We start from the raw sequence: 17,930 nt of genomic DNA, 5'->3' as shown, positions 1-17,930 counted from the left end.
AGATCCTCTGTGGAGCAACAATTATCGTTGCATTGCCAATCGACTGAAACGTTTCCATGCCCCAATACTGCTCCCCATTTCTAGAAGTGTCTTCTGAGCAAAGTTTCTGTGCAGCATAGCATACCTTGGAGAACTCAACTGCAGTGCTGTAGAGTTGGGGGGGAGGTGGGGGTAACAAGCCACACCCCCGTTTTACCCCACTTGCTGCCGTATGGTAAGTTTAAATGCCCTGTGTGAATGTTAACGAATGGATGAATGAGTGAATGGGTTGGTGGGTAGGTGGGTGAGATAAGTGGGTAGGGTGGCAGGTAGATGAGATGATAGGTGGGTCGGAGGATAGTTGGGTCCGATCAGGAGGGGAGTCAGGTGGAGGGCTAGTCAAGTCAGATTTGGGGTGTAGGTGGATCAAATTGGTCGGTGGTTAGAAGGATAGTCAGAGGGTTTGGAGGATAGTCGAGTGGTGTGGGGTGGGGGTGGTTGGTTGGGTCAGGGGGTCGAGGGGGGAGTCAGGGGGATCAGTGTGAGTGATTTGGGAGTCAGTTCTGTAGTTACCCAGGAGTTAGAATAGGTTTTTTTCTGCCTAGAATTTCTGGGGTAACTATTCAGGTAAGTCCCACGGAACTGCCCAAGTCTCCGACTCTCAGAGTCGGAGACTTTTGCAGAGGATCCCGGGGAGGAGGGGAATCGCCCATCGGAACTTCCGGGCAATTCCTGCGAAGGTCAGCAAGTCAGGATTTCTGCAGGGTCCCGACGTGCAGTCTCTGAGGATCCGGAGACGGGAAGAGAGCTGGGCTATTTACCGAGCCCTCTCTGCAAGCTAACAGAGCCCATACACCGGCTGTGCTTACACTATTGCCCAGTAAATGGGAAGATATTCCCCCCCGCCCCCCCTGTATTGCCAGGAACCATGGCTCTGGTATGGAGTAGGAAGGAGTGCGGCGCTGTCTGTCTATCTGTGTGTGTGTGGACACAAAGCCGACGCTAGCGGTCACTGGGACTGCTCATTGGCCCACTCCATTTGGCAAGGCGCTCCATGGCTCTGCGATTTGAATCCTAAATACAGATTTTGTTGCGTGTCCCAAAATAGGGTAGAACGCAGCCCTGCCCACTCAGTCAATGACTGACTGAAAGAATGCAGTCGCTTTCCGTAAGCAGAGCGGCTGGAGTGTTTCTTTAAATGGGAATTGCTGCTCACTCGCACTGCAGTGTTCCAGGATGTTTCCCTCTGCAGTTGTTTTTTTTCTCTCTCTGTGGAGTGGGAGGGAGGGTGAGAGCGGGCCAAGCGATTTGAGCTATGCAGCAGCTCGGAGAGTGATCTCTGTGAGTGAGGTGGCGGTAGGGCGGGCAGGCTATAAATGCCGCGCGCTGACAGGCAGCGGGCTTTTGGTGCAGCGGAGTTGACTGGGCTCGGCAGCAGCGCTCAGCATGCCGCGGGTGGACGCCGATCTCAAACTCGACTTCAAGGATGTTCTGGTCCGACCCAAAAGGAGCAGCTTGAAGAGCAGATCCGAGGTGAGAGAGAGAGAAAAACACCCGCAAAGGAATTCTTTTCAAATATATTCAGGAAAGGACAGCCACCCACTTTGACAATTTTAGCTGCCTTCCTCCTCCTCCTCCCTCCTCTAATTTGCACCATCCAAAGCTGTGCTTATTTCTACTTTGGAAATATTCCGGTAAAAAAGTTAACGCTACAAGTTTGCTTTGCCCAAGCTTTTAGATGGGGAACGTTTAGCTTGGGAACGAGACTAGAGGACTACCGGAAGGTCAAGTGAAGACCTGTAACAAAATAACCCTTCATGTCTCATTCCAAATACCCTGTCCCAGAAAGAGTTTACTGTCTGTGTTTGATGTGAGCTTTATTTAACATGTTGTGTACAAGTGCTTCAAAGATAACTCGAACTCAGCCATGAACAGCTGGGGAATGCAGTCCGCAGTGACTATTGATCAATATATTGCTGCATTCGCTCCGCAAGAGCTGTGTCTCAAAATGAAATTGTTCCCATGGGAACGCGTGGAGGATATCCCAGTATTGCGAGTAAAGTGCGGCATTTTTTATTCTCTTGGAGTTCACCAGTATTCCAGTAGCTTTTTTTATTCTGCAGTTGTCACAATCACTTAAAGAATCCCAAGAAACCCTTAATCAGAGTAAATATGATAAAACACTTCACAGACTTTTCATTGGAAGGAGAGAGAGACTGGGTACAGAGTCAGGGGAAATATGCTTCCACACAATCTGTGGCTGTTGTGACAATAAATATGTGAGCAAAATTTCGGATGTATCCAAACTCTCCACAAATCATGTACCCGGACCCTTAAGACATTTAACGAGTGCCACAATTGGCCATTTAACTGACTCCTTAATTGGCCCTATCGCTGTTTCTATAACCGCCCTACAACTGATCAAGTAACTATTTATATAACTGAACCAACATTGAGTCATATAACAGTTCCATAACTATTTAACTAGTCATATAACTAACCCTATAATTGTTTACATACAATTTACATAGTGGAATGGACTTTATAACTAATTATGACAGGTAATCAAATGGTTAATGTAGGCAATAAAACAGTATTACAGAAAGTAATGGTACTAAAAAGGCTGCCAAATCCCTAGGACCTGATAGGTTCTAGCCCAGGGTCTCGAAGCCAGCAAAGAAATTGCAGGTGCTTTAGCCAGAGTCTTCCAAAGCTCTGTTAATTCAGGAATTGTCCTCTTAGAATGAAAACTGATAATATAACTCCATTATTTAAGAAAGGTGAGAGGGGAAAAATAACAGGAAATTATACACCTGCTAATCTAACATCTGTTGTAGGGAAGTTATTAGAATCTAGACGTAGATATATCACTTGGAGAAATTTGAGCTGATTAGAAAGAGCCAAAATGGATTTGTAAAGAGCAGATCATGACTAATGAACCTGATTAATTTTTGAGGAAGCAACTAAAGTAGGAAGTGGGGTAATGCCCATGAATATAGTTTATTTGAAGTTCCAGAAGACATTTAGTAAAGTTCCACATAAGTGACTTTGCCAACATTAAAGCTCGGGATCGAAGAACCAGTTCCGACAAAGGGTCATATTGAACTTGAAATGTTAACTGTTTCTCCCTCCATAGATGCTGCCAGACTTGCAGAGTTTTTCCAGAGCTTTCTGTTTTTATTTCAGATTTCCAGCATTCGCATTATTTTACTTTTATTATACTGATAAGGCCATGCCTGCAGTACTATGTGCATTCTGGTCTCCATGCTATAGCAATGGTATTTAGGTTTTGGAGGCAGTGTCAGAAATGGTAATCATGGAGCCTGAGTGATGAGGAGAGAATGAATAGTTTGTGATTGTCACAAAAAACCAGGCTCCAATTTAAAAGAAAGAATGCATATCATTTACCTGCAACTACTTTACATGGTGGAAAGTGAATGTGGGGAATGGATTAGCCAGGGAGGCATTAGGAGATGGGGGAGCAATTTTAACACTGGGTGATGGTGTAATAAATGCGATATCAAGTTAGCTGTGCATTATGCACCAAACTTGGTTTTCCTCTCCATTCACTTCAGGGAGAGGGAAATAAGGTGAGTTATAAATGCATTAGTGTTCAGTTTACACCATTGCCCATAGTAAAATTATTCCCTTACTCTAGAAAACATTATGGGAAACATTGGATAGATAGTTGAGTGTGCAAATGAAATCACTTAGTTTTATAGACTGACCAAGGGGACTGCAGCGCCTTCTCTGCACCTGTACTTTCCTTTGTCCTAATAAATGGTTACATTACAGTGTTTAGAACTGCAAATATACTGGCCACATAATCAATCTCATAATTAGTCAAATAATGATCATAACATCAGTCATAAGTTCTGATGACATTATAAAGCTAGTCATTCAACTGTTTACATAAATTATTCTGTTGTGGAACCTGATTTAATATTTTAACCAATATACTGTTCACTGCCTTCAAAAAAAGGTATTACTTTGGTAATCTAAAGATCTATCAATCTCAGTTTTGCATTTTAACAATTGATCTGGCCTAAGTTGCCATTTGCAGAAGAAGGTTCCAAACTTCTGCCACCTTTTGCATGTTTCCTAATTTTACTCATGAAAAGTCTGGATCTAAATTTTAGTCTATGCCCCCTATTCTTAGGCTCTCTCTATCTACCCTATATGTTCCCCATAATATCTTGAAAACTTTGATCCAATCTCCCCTTAAACTTCTAAATTCATGGGAAAACAGCCCTGGTTTGCGTAATCCCTCCTTGTTATTTAACCCTTGAAGTTCACGAATCATTGTGCTAAACCTAAGCTTTACTGCCTGCAAGATTAATATATCCTTCCTAAGGTATAGTGCTCACAGTACTCCAGGTGTGGTTTATCCAGGGCTTTGTACAACAGCAGCATAACTCCTACCCCTCCTTTGCATTCTAGCCCTCTAGGTATAAAAGTCAACATTCCATTAGCCTTTTTCATTATTTTGTGTCCAGTTGCATCAATCACTAGAATAAAGGACCTTAACAAGGCAATATAGATTGTAAACACCTTGAAAAATATAACCTGCAAACCACTAACTTGACATAATATTTAGTTATTTCAGCAAGTGGTGATGTATTAAAATGACTGGTGCAGTACTGGAGAAAATACCTATTTTTGTCCAAAAAACCTCCTCTTATAGAATAACTGAAGAATATGAACCCTTTGTGACAGAAATTTCAAATAAAAACAATTAAATTTGAACAGAAATTTAAGACTGAACTCAGTTTTGTGGCAGTTCAGGATTAATGTTATTCTATTCGTTGCCTGAACCTAGCAGCCAGTTGTCTAGACTGTGAAACCAGTGGGAAGCAGAACATCTGGATCTGTGGCTGGTAGTAATTACATTTGACTCAAAAACAGAATTACCTGGAAAAACTCAGCAGGTCTGGCAGCATCGGTGGAGAAGAAATCAGTTAACGTTTCGAGTCCTCATGACCCTTCGGCAGAACTGAGTATAGTTAGGAGAAAGGTGAAATATAAGCTGGTCTAAGGTGGGGGGGCGGGGGGAGAGAGAAGTTGAGGGTGGGGTGATTGTGGGGATAAGCAAGCAGTGATAGGAGCAGATAATCAAAAGATGTCACAGACGACGTTAACTGATTTCTTCTCCACCGATGCTGCCAGACCTGCTGAGTTTTTCCAGGTAATTCTGTTTTTGTTTTGGATTTCCAGCATCCGCAGTAGCTTTTAGCTTTTTGTTTTTATTACATTTGACTGTTGATTCACTTGATGGTATTGTTTACTCACTCAAAAGCTGAATAAGAATCTATTCTCGTATTCATTTTCAGGATGTGGGCATTGCCGGAAAGGTCAGCATTTAATGCCCATCCCTAGTTGTCCTTGTGAAAGGGACCATGAGTCTCCCCCTTGAATCACTGTACTCTGTGTGGAGAAGGTGACTACAATGCTATTTGGTAGTGAATTTCAGAATTTTGACCCAGGGGCAAGATAATAATACCTAAAAGCTAATGCATTTTTATATAAGCTGTTTTATTACTGAAATCAGTTCTTGGCAGAGTTGTGCCCATGAACAGGAAAGTGATACACCAGTCAGTGAAATCATACTGCTAGAATTTTCAGCTCTTAGCATCTCTAGATATAAAGATGGTTTTTCATTAAAGGTGGCTGTGTTTTCTTTAGTAGAACCTGTCTTCTTACTTAAGTATACCATGCTCCAAAGGACACATTGAGTGATTAGAATGCCGATCATGTTAACATGCATCCTATGTACATCTGCAGCATGATCCTTTTTAACCTGATACTGCGCATAGGTCACCATGCATGTTAAATGTCATTGCTCCTTGTGAATGATACTGGCTGTAGTTTGTGCTGCGAAATATGGTAAATCAAGAGCAGAGCTGGCAACCTAAATCATGACTTCACAGAAGATCCAATTATTGCTGGGTACAAGGAACTGTGCCAGATAGGGAACTGTCTCATGTAATTGGAATTGACCTTAACTGACACCATCACTCGAAACTGATATATTACTGGATCTTTAACTAGTTATGTCAATTTCTGAAGCCCATTGCTAATGCAAAATTCTGCCAGATTTACTATAATTACGCTATTGGGAAATTTTAAGCACAGTCTTCAGATTCAAAAATTTTTAAATAAAGGCTTCCTTTACAAACTCAACAATTATTAAAGAGAATGCTAAGTTATCATTACTGTTGCTTTAATGCTCTAAGCTGGACCTATGCTTAAGAAATTCCTCATCAACTTTTATCTCTTTGCCCTTTCAATTATAAACATGAAAACATTAGTCTCAAAATGATTCACTTCATTCACTGGACCCCAGCTGCCTCACTTTCCTCTAATCATATCTGTTTCTCATATTATAATTCCATCCTTTTTGTCCATGCTACAGAGATTAATAAGTAAGAAAAGCCTTGGATTTATATGATGCTTGTCATATCTCTGAACAACCTAAAGTGTTTCACAGCCTAGGAATTAGGTTTGACATGTAGTGCCGTGTCTGTTATTATGTAGGTAAGTACAGCAGCCAATTAGTGCACAGCAAGGTCCCACAAACAACAAATGAGATAGATGATCTGTTGAACTGTCTTTAATGATTTAGTTGAGGGATTAATGTTGACCAGGGCATCAGGAGAACCTTCAGATCTCCTTTGAGTAACGTCATGGATTTTTTAATGTTCACCTGAACAGACATGGTTAGCATCTCATTGAAAGACACTTCTTGACAATACAACACTCTTCTTAAGTGTCGGTCTAGTTTAGCTACCTGGTAGTAGTGGAACTTGAGCTGATTCAGAGAAGACTGCTACCAGCTGAGTCAGCCTGACGAACTGTTAATGCAGCATAAACCTGGTGCTATCAGAAATACCACGATATAAAACCTCCATTCCGAAAATTTCCTCCGGTTTTCTCCCTTCTCCTCTGCATCACACTAAGGTTCATACATCCTGGATATTGAATACAGCCCTCACCTGTGCCCATGTACTTGCCAGTGATAGCGTTCAGAAATGGAACATCCGATGGACTTTTCCTGCTCAGGGTCACAGTTTAGAACCTTAGCACTGACAGATTCTTCCAAGTTTACATCAGTTGGCTTATCACAGGCTCTTCCCAGTCCATCTGGGCATACCACAAGACCATAAGATGTAGGAGAAGTAGGTCATTTGGCCCATCGAGTCTGCTCCGCCATTCAATGAGATCATGGCTGATCTGATAATCATCAACTCCGCTTTCCTGCCTTTTCCCCATAACCCTTGATTTCCTACTGATTAAAAATCTGCCTAACTCAGCCTTGAATATACTTAGTGACCCAGCCCTCTGCAGTAAAGAATTCCACAAATTCGCTACCCTCTCAGAGAAGAAATTCCTCCTCATCTCTGTTTTAATTGGGCGACCCCTTACTCTGAGATTATGCCCTCTGGCCCTAGACTCTCCCACAAGGGGAAACAACCTCTCAGCATCTACCCTGTCAAGCCCCCTAAGAATCTTATGTGTTTCAATAAGGTCACCTCTCATTCTTTTAAACTCCAATGAGTACAGGCCCAGCCTACTCAGCCTCTCCTCATAAGAAAATCCCTCCATACCTGGGAACAACCTAATGAACCTTCTCTGGACCATCTCTAATGCCAGTATGTCGTCCCTTAGATAAGGGGACCAAAACTGTTAGGAGTATTCTAGATGTGGTCTAACTAGTGCCTTGTATAGTTTTAGCAAGACTTCCCTATTTTTATACTCCATTCCCTTTTAAATAAAGGCCAACATTCGATTTGCCTTCCCTATTACCTGCTGAACTTGTCTGCCAGCTTTTTGTGATTCATGCATGAGGACTCCCAAGTCCCTCTGTGCTGCAGCTTTCTGCAGTCTTTCTCCATTTAAATAATATTCAGTTCCTCTCTTCCTCCTGCCAAAGTGCATAACCTCACATTTTCCCACATTATATTCCATCTGCCAAGTTTTTGCCCAGTCACTTAACCTGTCTATATCCCTCTGTAGACACTGTGTCATCCTCATCACTTGCTTTCCCACCTATTTTTGTGTCATCCGCAAACTTGGTGATAGTACAATCACTTCCCACATCCAAGTCATTGATAAATATTGCAAATAATTGTGGCCCCAGCACTGATCCCTATGACACTCCACTAGTTACAGGTTGCCATCCTGAAAATGCCCCCTTACCTCAACTCTGTCTCCTATTAGTTAACCAATCCTCTATCCATGCTAATATACTACCCCCAACACCATGGGCTCTTATCTTATTAAATTGCCTTATGTGTGGTGCCTTATCGAGCACTTTTTGGGAATCCAAATATATTACATTCACTGGTTCCCCTTTATCTATCCTTCTTGTTACCTCCTCAAAGAATTCTGATAAATTTGTCAGGCATGATTTTGCTTTTATGAAGCCATGCTGACTCTGTTTGATTATATTATGAATTTCTAAATGCTCTGCCATTACATCCTTTATAATAGACTCTGACATTTTCCCAATGACGGATGTTAAGCTAAATGACCTGTTTTTTGTCTCCCTCCCTTTTTGAATAAGGTGTTACATTAGCAGTTTTCCAATCCTCTGGAACTTTTCCAGAATCTAAGGATGTAGTGCATTCACTATCTCTGTAGCTACTTCTTTTAATATTCTAGGATGCAACCCATCAGGTCCAAGGGACTTATTGGCCTTTAGCCCCATTAGTTTCCCTAGTACTTCTTCTCTAGTGATAGTTATTGGATTTATTTCCTCCATTTTCCCTTTTGCCCCTTGATTATTTAGCATTTTTGGAATGTTATTAGGGTCTTCTACCACGAAGACTGATGCAAAGTCTCTGCTCCTCTGCCATTTCCTGGTTCCCCATTATTATTTCCCCAGCCTCATTCTCTAAAGGGCCTATGTTCACTTTGGCCTCTCTCTTCCTTTTTATATACTTAAAGAAGCTCTTACTATCCGTTTTTATATTACTTGTTAGTTTACCCTCAAAGTTTATTTTCTGCCTTTTTTTTTTGGTCATCTTTTGTTGGTTTTTAAAACTTTTCCAATCCTCTGGCTTACCACTAATCTTTGCCACATTGTATGTTTTTTCTTTCAACTTAATTTCCTTGGTTAGCCATGGTTGGTTTATCGCCTTCCTAGAATCCTTCTTCCTCACAGGATATATCTTTGTTGTGAGTCATGAACTATTTCCTTAAACGTCTGCCATTGTCTATTAACTGTCTTTTCTGCCCAGCTCCTTTCCCAGTCCACTCCAGCCCACTCTGCCCTCATTCCTTTGCAATTATCCTTATTTATATCCTTATTTAAGTTTAACACAGTTGTTTCCAACCCAAGTTTCTCACTCAAACTGAATGCTAAATTCTACCATGATTTGGTCTCTGTTTCCGAGGGGATCTTTTACTCTGAGATCATTTATTAAATCTGCCTCATTTCACATTACCAAATCCAAAATAGCCTGATTCCTGGTTGGATCCACAACATATTTGTTCTAGGAAACTGCCCCAAATACATTCTATGAATTCTTGCTTGTGGCTACCTCAACCAATTTGATTTTCCCAATCTACATGAAGATTAAATCACCCATGATTAATGTACCGCTTTTTTTACATGCCCTCATTACCTCCTGATTTATTCTTTGTCCTACAGTATAGCTACTGTTAGGGGGCCTATAGGCTGCCCCCACCAGTGTGGTCTTTCCCTTGTTATTTCTTACCTCTACCCACGTGGATTCTACATCCTCTGATCCAAGATCATTTCTTGCTATCATACTTATTCCATCTTGTACTAACAAAGCTACCCCACCACCCTTTCCTTCCTGCCAGTCCTTTCAAAAAGTCACACACCCCTTAATATTTAGTTCCCAACTTTGATCTTCTTGTAACCATGTGTCCGTAATGGCTATGAGCTCATGCCCATTAACCTCTATTTATGATGTTGATTCATTTATTTTGTTCTGAATACTACGTGCATTTAAGAGCCATTAATTTTGCATTTTTACCATCCTTTTTCCCCCTTTGACCCTATTTGCTGCTTTTTAAAAATGTTTGTACACTCTGTCCCTTTCTGTCACACTCTGGGTATCATTAACCAAAGCTGCCCTGCAATGCTGCCATATCCTTTTGCTTTGTAAGCCTACATATCCCCTCTCCAGAACCCTACCCCCCTCTCTATTTAGTTTAAAGCCCTCTCTGCAGCAGACTACATTTACCCCGTTAGCCATTATAGGAGCTTCTCCCTTTAATTCCTCCATCAAGCAAAATAACTTAGAAATTCAGTTGTGCGCAAAAATTATCATACAGGTGGTGGGGTACATACTGTATGCACATGTTAATGTTGTCCCAGGCAGCACATAATATCGCTGCTACCTGCTTAATATGAGTCAGGCACACAGCCAATGAATAGTGTGGACCACATACCTGACTGTTTAGGGGTTGGATATCATCTGTATCTGACACCACTTAAACATAGCAGCCTTCTGAAAGAGGAGGTGCATTGTGGTTGCAGTCAACAGGGAGTCAGTTCTGCACTTAAATGGCAGCAGCCAGTAGTGAGAGGGCACAAAAGATTTTCCAATTCTGCCATGAAGACAATGGTTCAAGCTGTGGCCAAGAGGAGAGAAATCATCTTCCCCACCAGAGCAGAAAACATTTCAGTCAGCACCTTTTCCAGAAATAGGATAACATCACAAAGGAGGTCAATAGAAGGGATTTGGATCCCAGGATGTGGTTGCAATGCTAAAACATCTGTGACCCCACCAGAGCTGTCAAGGTAGTGTTCTCTTAACTTGTGTTATAACCACAGCAGATGTTAATTGCAGAGCAAACCAAATCCCGGAGGGAAATTTGGCTTATGGGCAATACCCTTTTTTAATATTCTGAAAATGAGAAGAAAACATACTGATCTCAACAGCAAGAAGTCCAGTAACACTTTTTGGATTTTAAAAATTGAACGTAAATGTTTTATTAACAAGATTAAAAGAAAATGTAAGCACACAAGATTACAGTTACACAGTTAAAATTTGTCTTACAAAACATTCCACTTGGTCAGACCCACAAGTAAACCTTCCAGGCAACACTCCCCTATAGATGTTTAACCATAAAAATCCAGTAATATTACCCAAGGCAAACTGCTGTAGCTTTAATAAAGGCATACCACAGGATCTCTTAAACACTCTTCCACTCTGCTGTGGAAATCCAAGACTTCAGAACAAAACTCCTTATTATAGACCCAGACTTTTTTGGCTTGACCAGATGGCTGATTCAAACTGCATCTTCTCCCAGCCTGGAGCTGTTGCCAGATCATCTTCACACAGCGAACAGCTACACTCTCTCTCCAATATCTCTAAAATACCTTTTTCCCTCCTTCATCTTAGGCTCCATTGTTCTCGCACCTCTTTGAAACTCAAATCTTTCCAAATATGAAATCTTTCCGGTTTCTATTTTGTCTCTCTATTAAACATCTTGCAAACAAATGCACAAGTGCACTCCTTGCAGGAGAAAGTCAGCCACAGCTCTAGTCATAGGCTCTCAGCAATGAAGGTCTAGTCCACCTGTCCATCCTGAAGGGATGGTCCTCGTTTCCTTGTAGCTAGCCTGTAACTTGACAGCCTTAATGGAATAAAGATGGGTGGGCAGGATGAATGAGTCATGATAGGTGCCTGGAAACTTGGCACTGAGCTGTGTGATGTATTGCCTGCAGTTGTAAACTTTGCTGTATGTTGAATAAGTAGAATCCCTTTTAATTGATAAAGGTGCCAGGCTGGTAGTTCTAGCACATAGGGCAATATGGATGCAGCCTATGGCATCTTTCACCCTTGGGAAATCTGAAACGTGGGCAAAGTCTAGCACACTCTTACATTGCTTTGCTCTGTCCAGGGGAAAGAGATATAGTTATTTCTCCTAGTGTAGAGGGCCTTGGTGACCCTCTCTTACAGCAGCGTACTGCAAACTGTGAAGTTTTGCTGATGTCACCTGCTGCGGCCTGGAAGGATCCTGTTGCATAAAAGTTAAGGGTTATGATAACCCTATCAGATAGACATGAGCAGTGCTGCCTGGTGTGAAGTTCCACTTGCAGCTGCAGAGGGTGACAGTTCAATGACAGCCTCCTTGGTGAAGCAAAGGAACTTTACATATTGATCGTTAGTGAAGTTCATGTAGCATAAATGCTCTCGGAAGGCATGCTATGGGTATGGCCTCCAGTGCAGCACTGTTTCCCTCCCTGCTATGTTGCAACTGTTGCTCCTCTCTTCCTAATGCTTCCCATTTTCCAGCCCTACCTGACCGCCCAGGACTGTAGTCAATCTGCTTATAGTGGGGCCCAAAATAGAGCAACAGAATCATCACCTCAGCACTGAAACCTAACTTTCCAGACTCAGTAAAGAGGCCAACAAGATAAACAGCAGCCTGAAAAGACATACAACCAACTAACCTTGAAGCACTGCATGATGTCTTTTTAAATACTGCAAGTGAAGGATCCGTCTTGCCTCTTAGTGCCATGAGTTGCTGGGTGAATTTAGCAAATGTCAAGGCAGGTGCTGCAATAATTGTAAGACCTTTATTTACATTAAATCATTCATTGCTTTAAATAGTTCTGGTTCTACACTCTGGATGCCGACAGAAAAGCTTGATCCAATATGGCAACTGGTGCATTTCAACCTGAAATGTGTCTTTGCTCTGCACCATATAGGAGATTAATGTTTAGTGTTTGAAAAATGGGTGCATGCGATTGAATATATAAATCAATGACTGTTCAAAGAAAACAATAGAGTATGACATCAAAAACCTGATTGCCATTATATTTGCATTTACACCTCTATATATAAGAAGAATGTAATTTTATGACAAGAACCTAACTGGTCATGAGTGTGGATTGCAGAATTGGCCCTCTTGTGATGTAGCCCTATCTCTAATCTCTCTCATGCCTTTTAGTGAGGCTTGGAGCTGGGAGTGCAGCCTCACAAAATTATCCTTCTATTGTAAAAGTAGATAATACCTGATGCCTTTCCCTGGATTTAAAACAATTTTCCCATCTGTGCATCAATATAATAACCACAAATTGCTCAAAGAATTGCAGTCGAAGGTTTTGTTATCATCTGGAGTTAATTATTGGACAAATTCTTGTAGTTCACCAAGATCGTCACTATCCTAGATGTATGAGGTGTGGTGGATAGTTCATACAAAAAAACACTACTATCAAAATACCTATTCAGAAACCACGTTCTGTTGGGTCCTACAATACAAATGTATTTCCTGTGGGGTTCTTTAACACATAATCCTAAGAGTGGTGTCCATTCAGTAGAACATCAGTGACTTCTGCACTGCCACCTTGGCCACTGAAGTGATTTTACTCTGGGTAAACGTTTTGAAACAATTTACCCAAGCAGTGGTAAGAATGTGGAATTCGACAGACAGTGATTGAAGAGAATAATATAGATGCATTTAAGGGGAATCTAAGCAAGCATTTGAAGGAGAAGGGAATAAATGGTAATTATGGTAGCTTTAGAGGAGAAACATTTCGAGGAGACTCAAGTGGAGAATAAATATTGGCATGATCTGTTTAAGCCTGTTTCTGTGCAATATGTCCTATATAATTCTGCCATTTATAAAGAAAATGAGAAGATTGCTGGTGAATTTGTAAGACAGCGATCGGTTTGGGGTTCTGTTGACCGATCTCTTATGCCTTGAGATCATCTGAGTTTCTTTGAATGACAAGGCAATAATTCAATCAGTAAGACGTCCAGTATCCTCTATTCATTTATCTGCACCAGTACTTTAGTTGTCAACTAGCAATGATGGCAGGTGCCTATTATTTTCAGCAGTAGCTTTGTTCCCAGCATTAATATTAATTTAATTGTAGGTACTCTTTTAGAAAAAGAATGAAAGTAGCTAAATATGAATGAAAGTAGTCCTTCAAAAGCAATCCATTTTTGCTTCTTTTGTAGATGCAGCTCATAAAAGGATCCTGATTTCAGGTTCACTCAGCCAAATTAGCAAAGACCTGTTTTTTTTCAATTAATGACAATGTTTTGCAGCCTGGTGAGTGGTTCATTTTGACTCTTAGTGCCATGTCTTGAACTGGCAATGATAAGGATACTACATGTGTTCTGATTATTTTCCTCCGTGTGACGACTGTTCCACGTCATTCTGCAAAGTTGAATTTGGGTTCCAGCCAAAATAGCAAAAGGCTGAATGCTTTGCCTGGTGCTACTTTGGGAACAGATATCATCTTTCTACTGTGCAGCCACTGTGCATAAATTCATTTGTCACATGTACACGCCTTACTATCATGGAGGAGCCAGAGCCCCTTGAGAGAGTGATCGTCATGGTGTCAACTGCAAATGATTCCTCCCATCTAAGAAATTCCTGAAAATGTGTGGGCTTTAATGAAGCAGGCAGATGGCATGTGAATAAACTGATGATAAAGGGAGGCAGTGCTACAAATGGAACCAGAGTAAATGTTTGTATGACTATTATTATCACCAGTAGGGATTCAGAAACTGGACTATAAATTGCTACATTTTTTTAATTCATTCATGGGATGTGGGTGTCACTGGCAAGGTCAACAATTTGTTGCTGATCCATTGAGAACAGTTAAGAGTCAGCCATTTTGCTGTGGGTCTGGAGTTACATGTGAACCAGATGAGCTTTCATGACAATTGATTATAGTTTCATGGTCACCATTACTAAGACTGACTTTCGAATCCATCCTTTTTTTAATTAATTGAATTGAAATTCCACCAGCAGCCACGGTAGAATTTGAACCTGTATCCCCAGAGCATTAGCCTGGGCCTCTGGATTACTAGTCCAGTAACATTACCACTATGCTATTGCCGACTCTCCAATTTAATTAAATAGCATTTATGAATGAGAAGCAGCTGAAACGCTGACACATTGGCTTAAGAAGGCTAATGGAATGCTACCCTTTGTTACGAGAGGAATTGAACATATAAGTAAGGATGTTATGCTTCGGTTATACAAGGCATTGGTGAAACCACATCTCAAATACTGTGTGCAGTTTTGATCTCCTTATTTAAGGAAAGATGTAAATACTTTGGAGGCGGTTCAGTGGAGGTTTACTAGATTGATACCTGGAATGAGCAGGTTGACTTATGAGGAAAGGTTGGACATAGAAACATAGAAAATAGGAGCAGGAATAGGTCATTTGGCCCTTCGATTCTGCTCCACCATTCAACATGATCATGGCTGATCCTCTATCTCAGCGCCAAACTCTCACACTCTCCCATGCCCTTTGATGCCTTTAGAGCCTAGAAATCTATTTTCTTCTATTGTATCCTGGTCCCTAGTTTAGTTGGACAAATTGATCCGGTTGCACGCTTGTTTCGGGATGACCGAGTTGGTACCATAGTCAGAGAAGATCAGCAGACAGTTCTTATGTAGAACACATTCTATTTATTTACAAAGGAACTCAGCAGTTACACTTGTGTGCTTACAACTCAAACCTTGTCTCTACATTACAGACTCTAACTCTAGACTACTCCTGCTGACTACTAAGGTAGCCCGCGCTACTCTGCTATTGGATACTAAGATCGTGTGATCTTCCATTATAACATTCTTCTTAAAGGCATATTACACGTCAGATTACCACATCCCTCCCCCTTTACTCAGAAATACATTTTACAGTTACAATTACAATTTTTCACAAAATATCAAGTTATTTACACAGATAAATAATTTACAAATTCAGTCTTTCTGGGGGTTTCCTTATGCGTGTAGAATGTCTCAGTTTTACTGCTACAGATGTTTTGTCAGGAACCTGCTTTTCTGGTGTCTGAACATCAGGTTCTTTGGGTGCCTGCAAATCTGTTTCCTCAACTCTTGCAGGTACAGCCGACCCTTCAGACATATCTGTACTCAGCTGAGTTCTTTCAACTGGAGATGTTGACACAGTCATGAACACTGGAGGGATCATTTCCTGATACTTTGTTTCTCTCCACCTTTTCTGATCTATATGTCTCCGCATGACTCGGTCTTCTGCTTTAACATGGTAAGAAAGAGGTCCAGTCACTGCACTTAGTCCACCTGATAACCATTTGGGTTCTTCTCCAAAAATTTGTCACATATACCATCTCTCCTACGATAAACTTTGTGTCACGACTATGCCAGTCATATCCAGTTTTCTGACTTCCCTGACTCCTTTCCACCTTCCCCCCCCCCTAAATTTAGCATTATTAAGCTCAATCTCCTTCTGAGGCGGCGATTTCATCAACAATTCTGCAGGCGTCACACCTGTTGTCTGTTGTTGTCGTGTCCTATAACAGGAAAGAAACTGTGCTAGCTTGGTCGCTATGGAGTCTCGTTAATTTCTTCATGCCAGTTTTGAATGTTTGAACCACTCTCTCGGCCAGTCCATTCGATGAAGAGTGGTACAGTGAAGTTTTTCCATGAGTGATACTGTTGAGGCTGATAAACTGTTGAAACTCAGCAATCGTGAATGCTGTGCCGTTATCTGATACAACCACTTCAGGTAGTCTGTTGATAGTGAAACTTGGACATAACTTGTCAATTGTAACAGAAGATGTCGGTGACTTCACCTCATATATGTCCATCCGTTTTTAGTGAGTATCAACAATATGGAGAAACATTGTTCCCAAAAAAGGTCCCACATAGTCAATATGCAATCGCACCCATGGCCTTCCTGGCTGGCCACTCCCACGGGTGTAAGGGAGCTATTGGAGGTAACTTTTGCACTTGCTGACACTGAAAACGACTTTTCACTAAGCTCTCTATTTCTCCATTCATCCCAGGCCACCAGAGGTAGCTGCGTGCTATGGTCTTCATTCGGGATGTACACTATGTAGTTCAGTTAATAAAGGCGTTCGTCCTTTTGGAGGAACAATCACTCGAGCTCTCCACAATAAGATAACATCCTGGCTGGTTATCTCATATCATCTGTGAAAATACGGTTTCATTTCGTCGGATTCCTGTTCTTGTGACCAACTGTGAAGAACTTGTTCTCGTACTTTGGTTAAGACTGGGTCTTGACTTGTCCAATCTCTAAACTATCTGGTATATACCGGTGATGATTCTAAAAAGTTCAATAATAAAACGAGTTCTTGAGGAACTGGAATATCTTCATTGTTTTCTTTCAAAGGCAAATGACTAAGTGCATCAGTGTTTGCAATCTGATTTCTAGGCCAATCCAATTTGATTTCTTTCAGCCAGTTTTGTCCAAGGAGGCTTGACCCCTCACCTGCTACCACCATCAAGGGTAATTTTACTGATTGACTTCCATACTGTACAGTAACCCTGCTTATGCCTTTGATTTTGATATCTTCTCCTGTGTAAGTTTTCAATTTGGCATCTGTTTCTTCCAAGTTTAATTTACATTGCCTGTAATTCAGGTATGTGAAGGTTTGCTCACCTATTACCGTAGTGGAAGCTCCTGCGTCCACCTCTATTCTGATAGGTCTATCATTCACCCTCAATGTTACATAGATTGGTTCTGTTCTTCCTACCTTTAAATTATACAATGAATAAATATCTGAATCTGTTACTTCAGGCTCTTCTACATTATGGATCTCATGGGGTTTTTTCTTTTGATTGAAAATCTGTCTGATGCCAAATCCTTGCAATGTCTCATGAGGTGTCCGTTTCGATGACAGTAAAAACATTTGATTTTTTAAACTTCCATTCATTACAAGGTTATCTTCTTCCACCTCTGTTACCATTATTCTATGTTTTCGTTGCTAAGTCATTTCTTTTTATTTGTCTGCAAGTGGTGGCTGCTTCCTGCTTCTCATCACAGCGGTGTATTTTCACACCCTTTTTGCTTGGGGCTCCCCACCCAACATGGAGGACGGCACCATTTTGCGCTCCTTGTATGTCTTTCGAGTCCCTCTCTGCGCTTTCCATGGCCAGTGCTATTTCTAGCGCCTTCTGAAAATCCAAATTTGTTTCAGACAGTAATCTCTTCTGAATCATATCTT

General features: G+C 41.2%; 1 protein-coding gene across 3 annotated transcripts in view; it reads left to right on the top strand.

Annotated features, from left to right (window-relative positions):
- Positions 1-1,112: 1,112 nt before the first annotated feature.
- Positions 1,113-17,930, top strand: part of LOC144679010 (GMP reductase 1) — a 107,446-nt gene continuing 90,628 nt past the window's right edge. Inside the window, exon 1 of one of the 3 annotated variants that reach the window (XM_078539215.1) lies at positions 1,113-1,512. In XM_078539215.1, the coding sequence (XP_078395341.1) occupies positions 1,426-1,512 (87 nt within the window). In that variant the 5' untranslated portion in view covers positions 1,113-1,425. The remainder of the gene's footprint in view (positions 1,513-17,930) is intronic. The other 2 variants (XM_078539216.1, XM_078539217.1) reach the window with 2 other exon arrangements.

This window comes from Cetorhinus maximus, chromosome 3 (assembly GCF_964194155.1).
Source record: "Cetorhinus maximus chromosome 3, sCetMax3.hap1.1, whole genome shotgun sequence".
NCBI lineage: Eukaryota > Metazoa > Chordata > Chondrichthyes > Lamniformes > Cetorhinidae > Cetorhinus > Cetorhinus maximus.
This window is presented reverse-complemented; position numbering and strand designations above follow the sequence as displayed.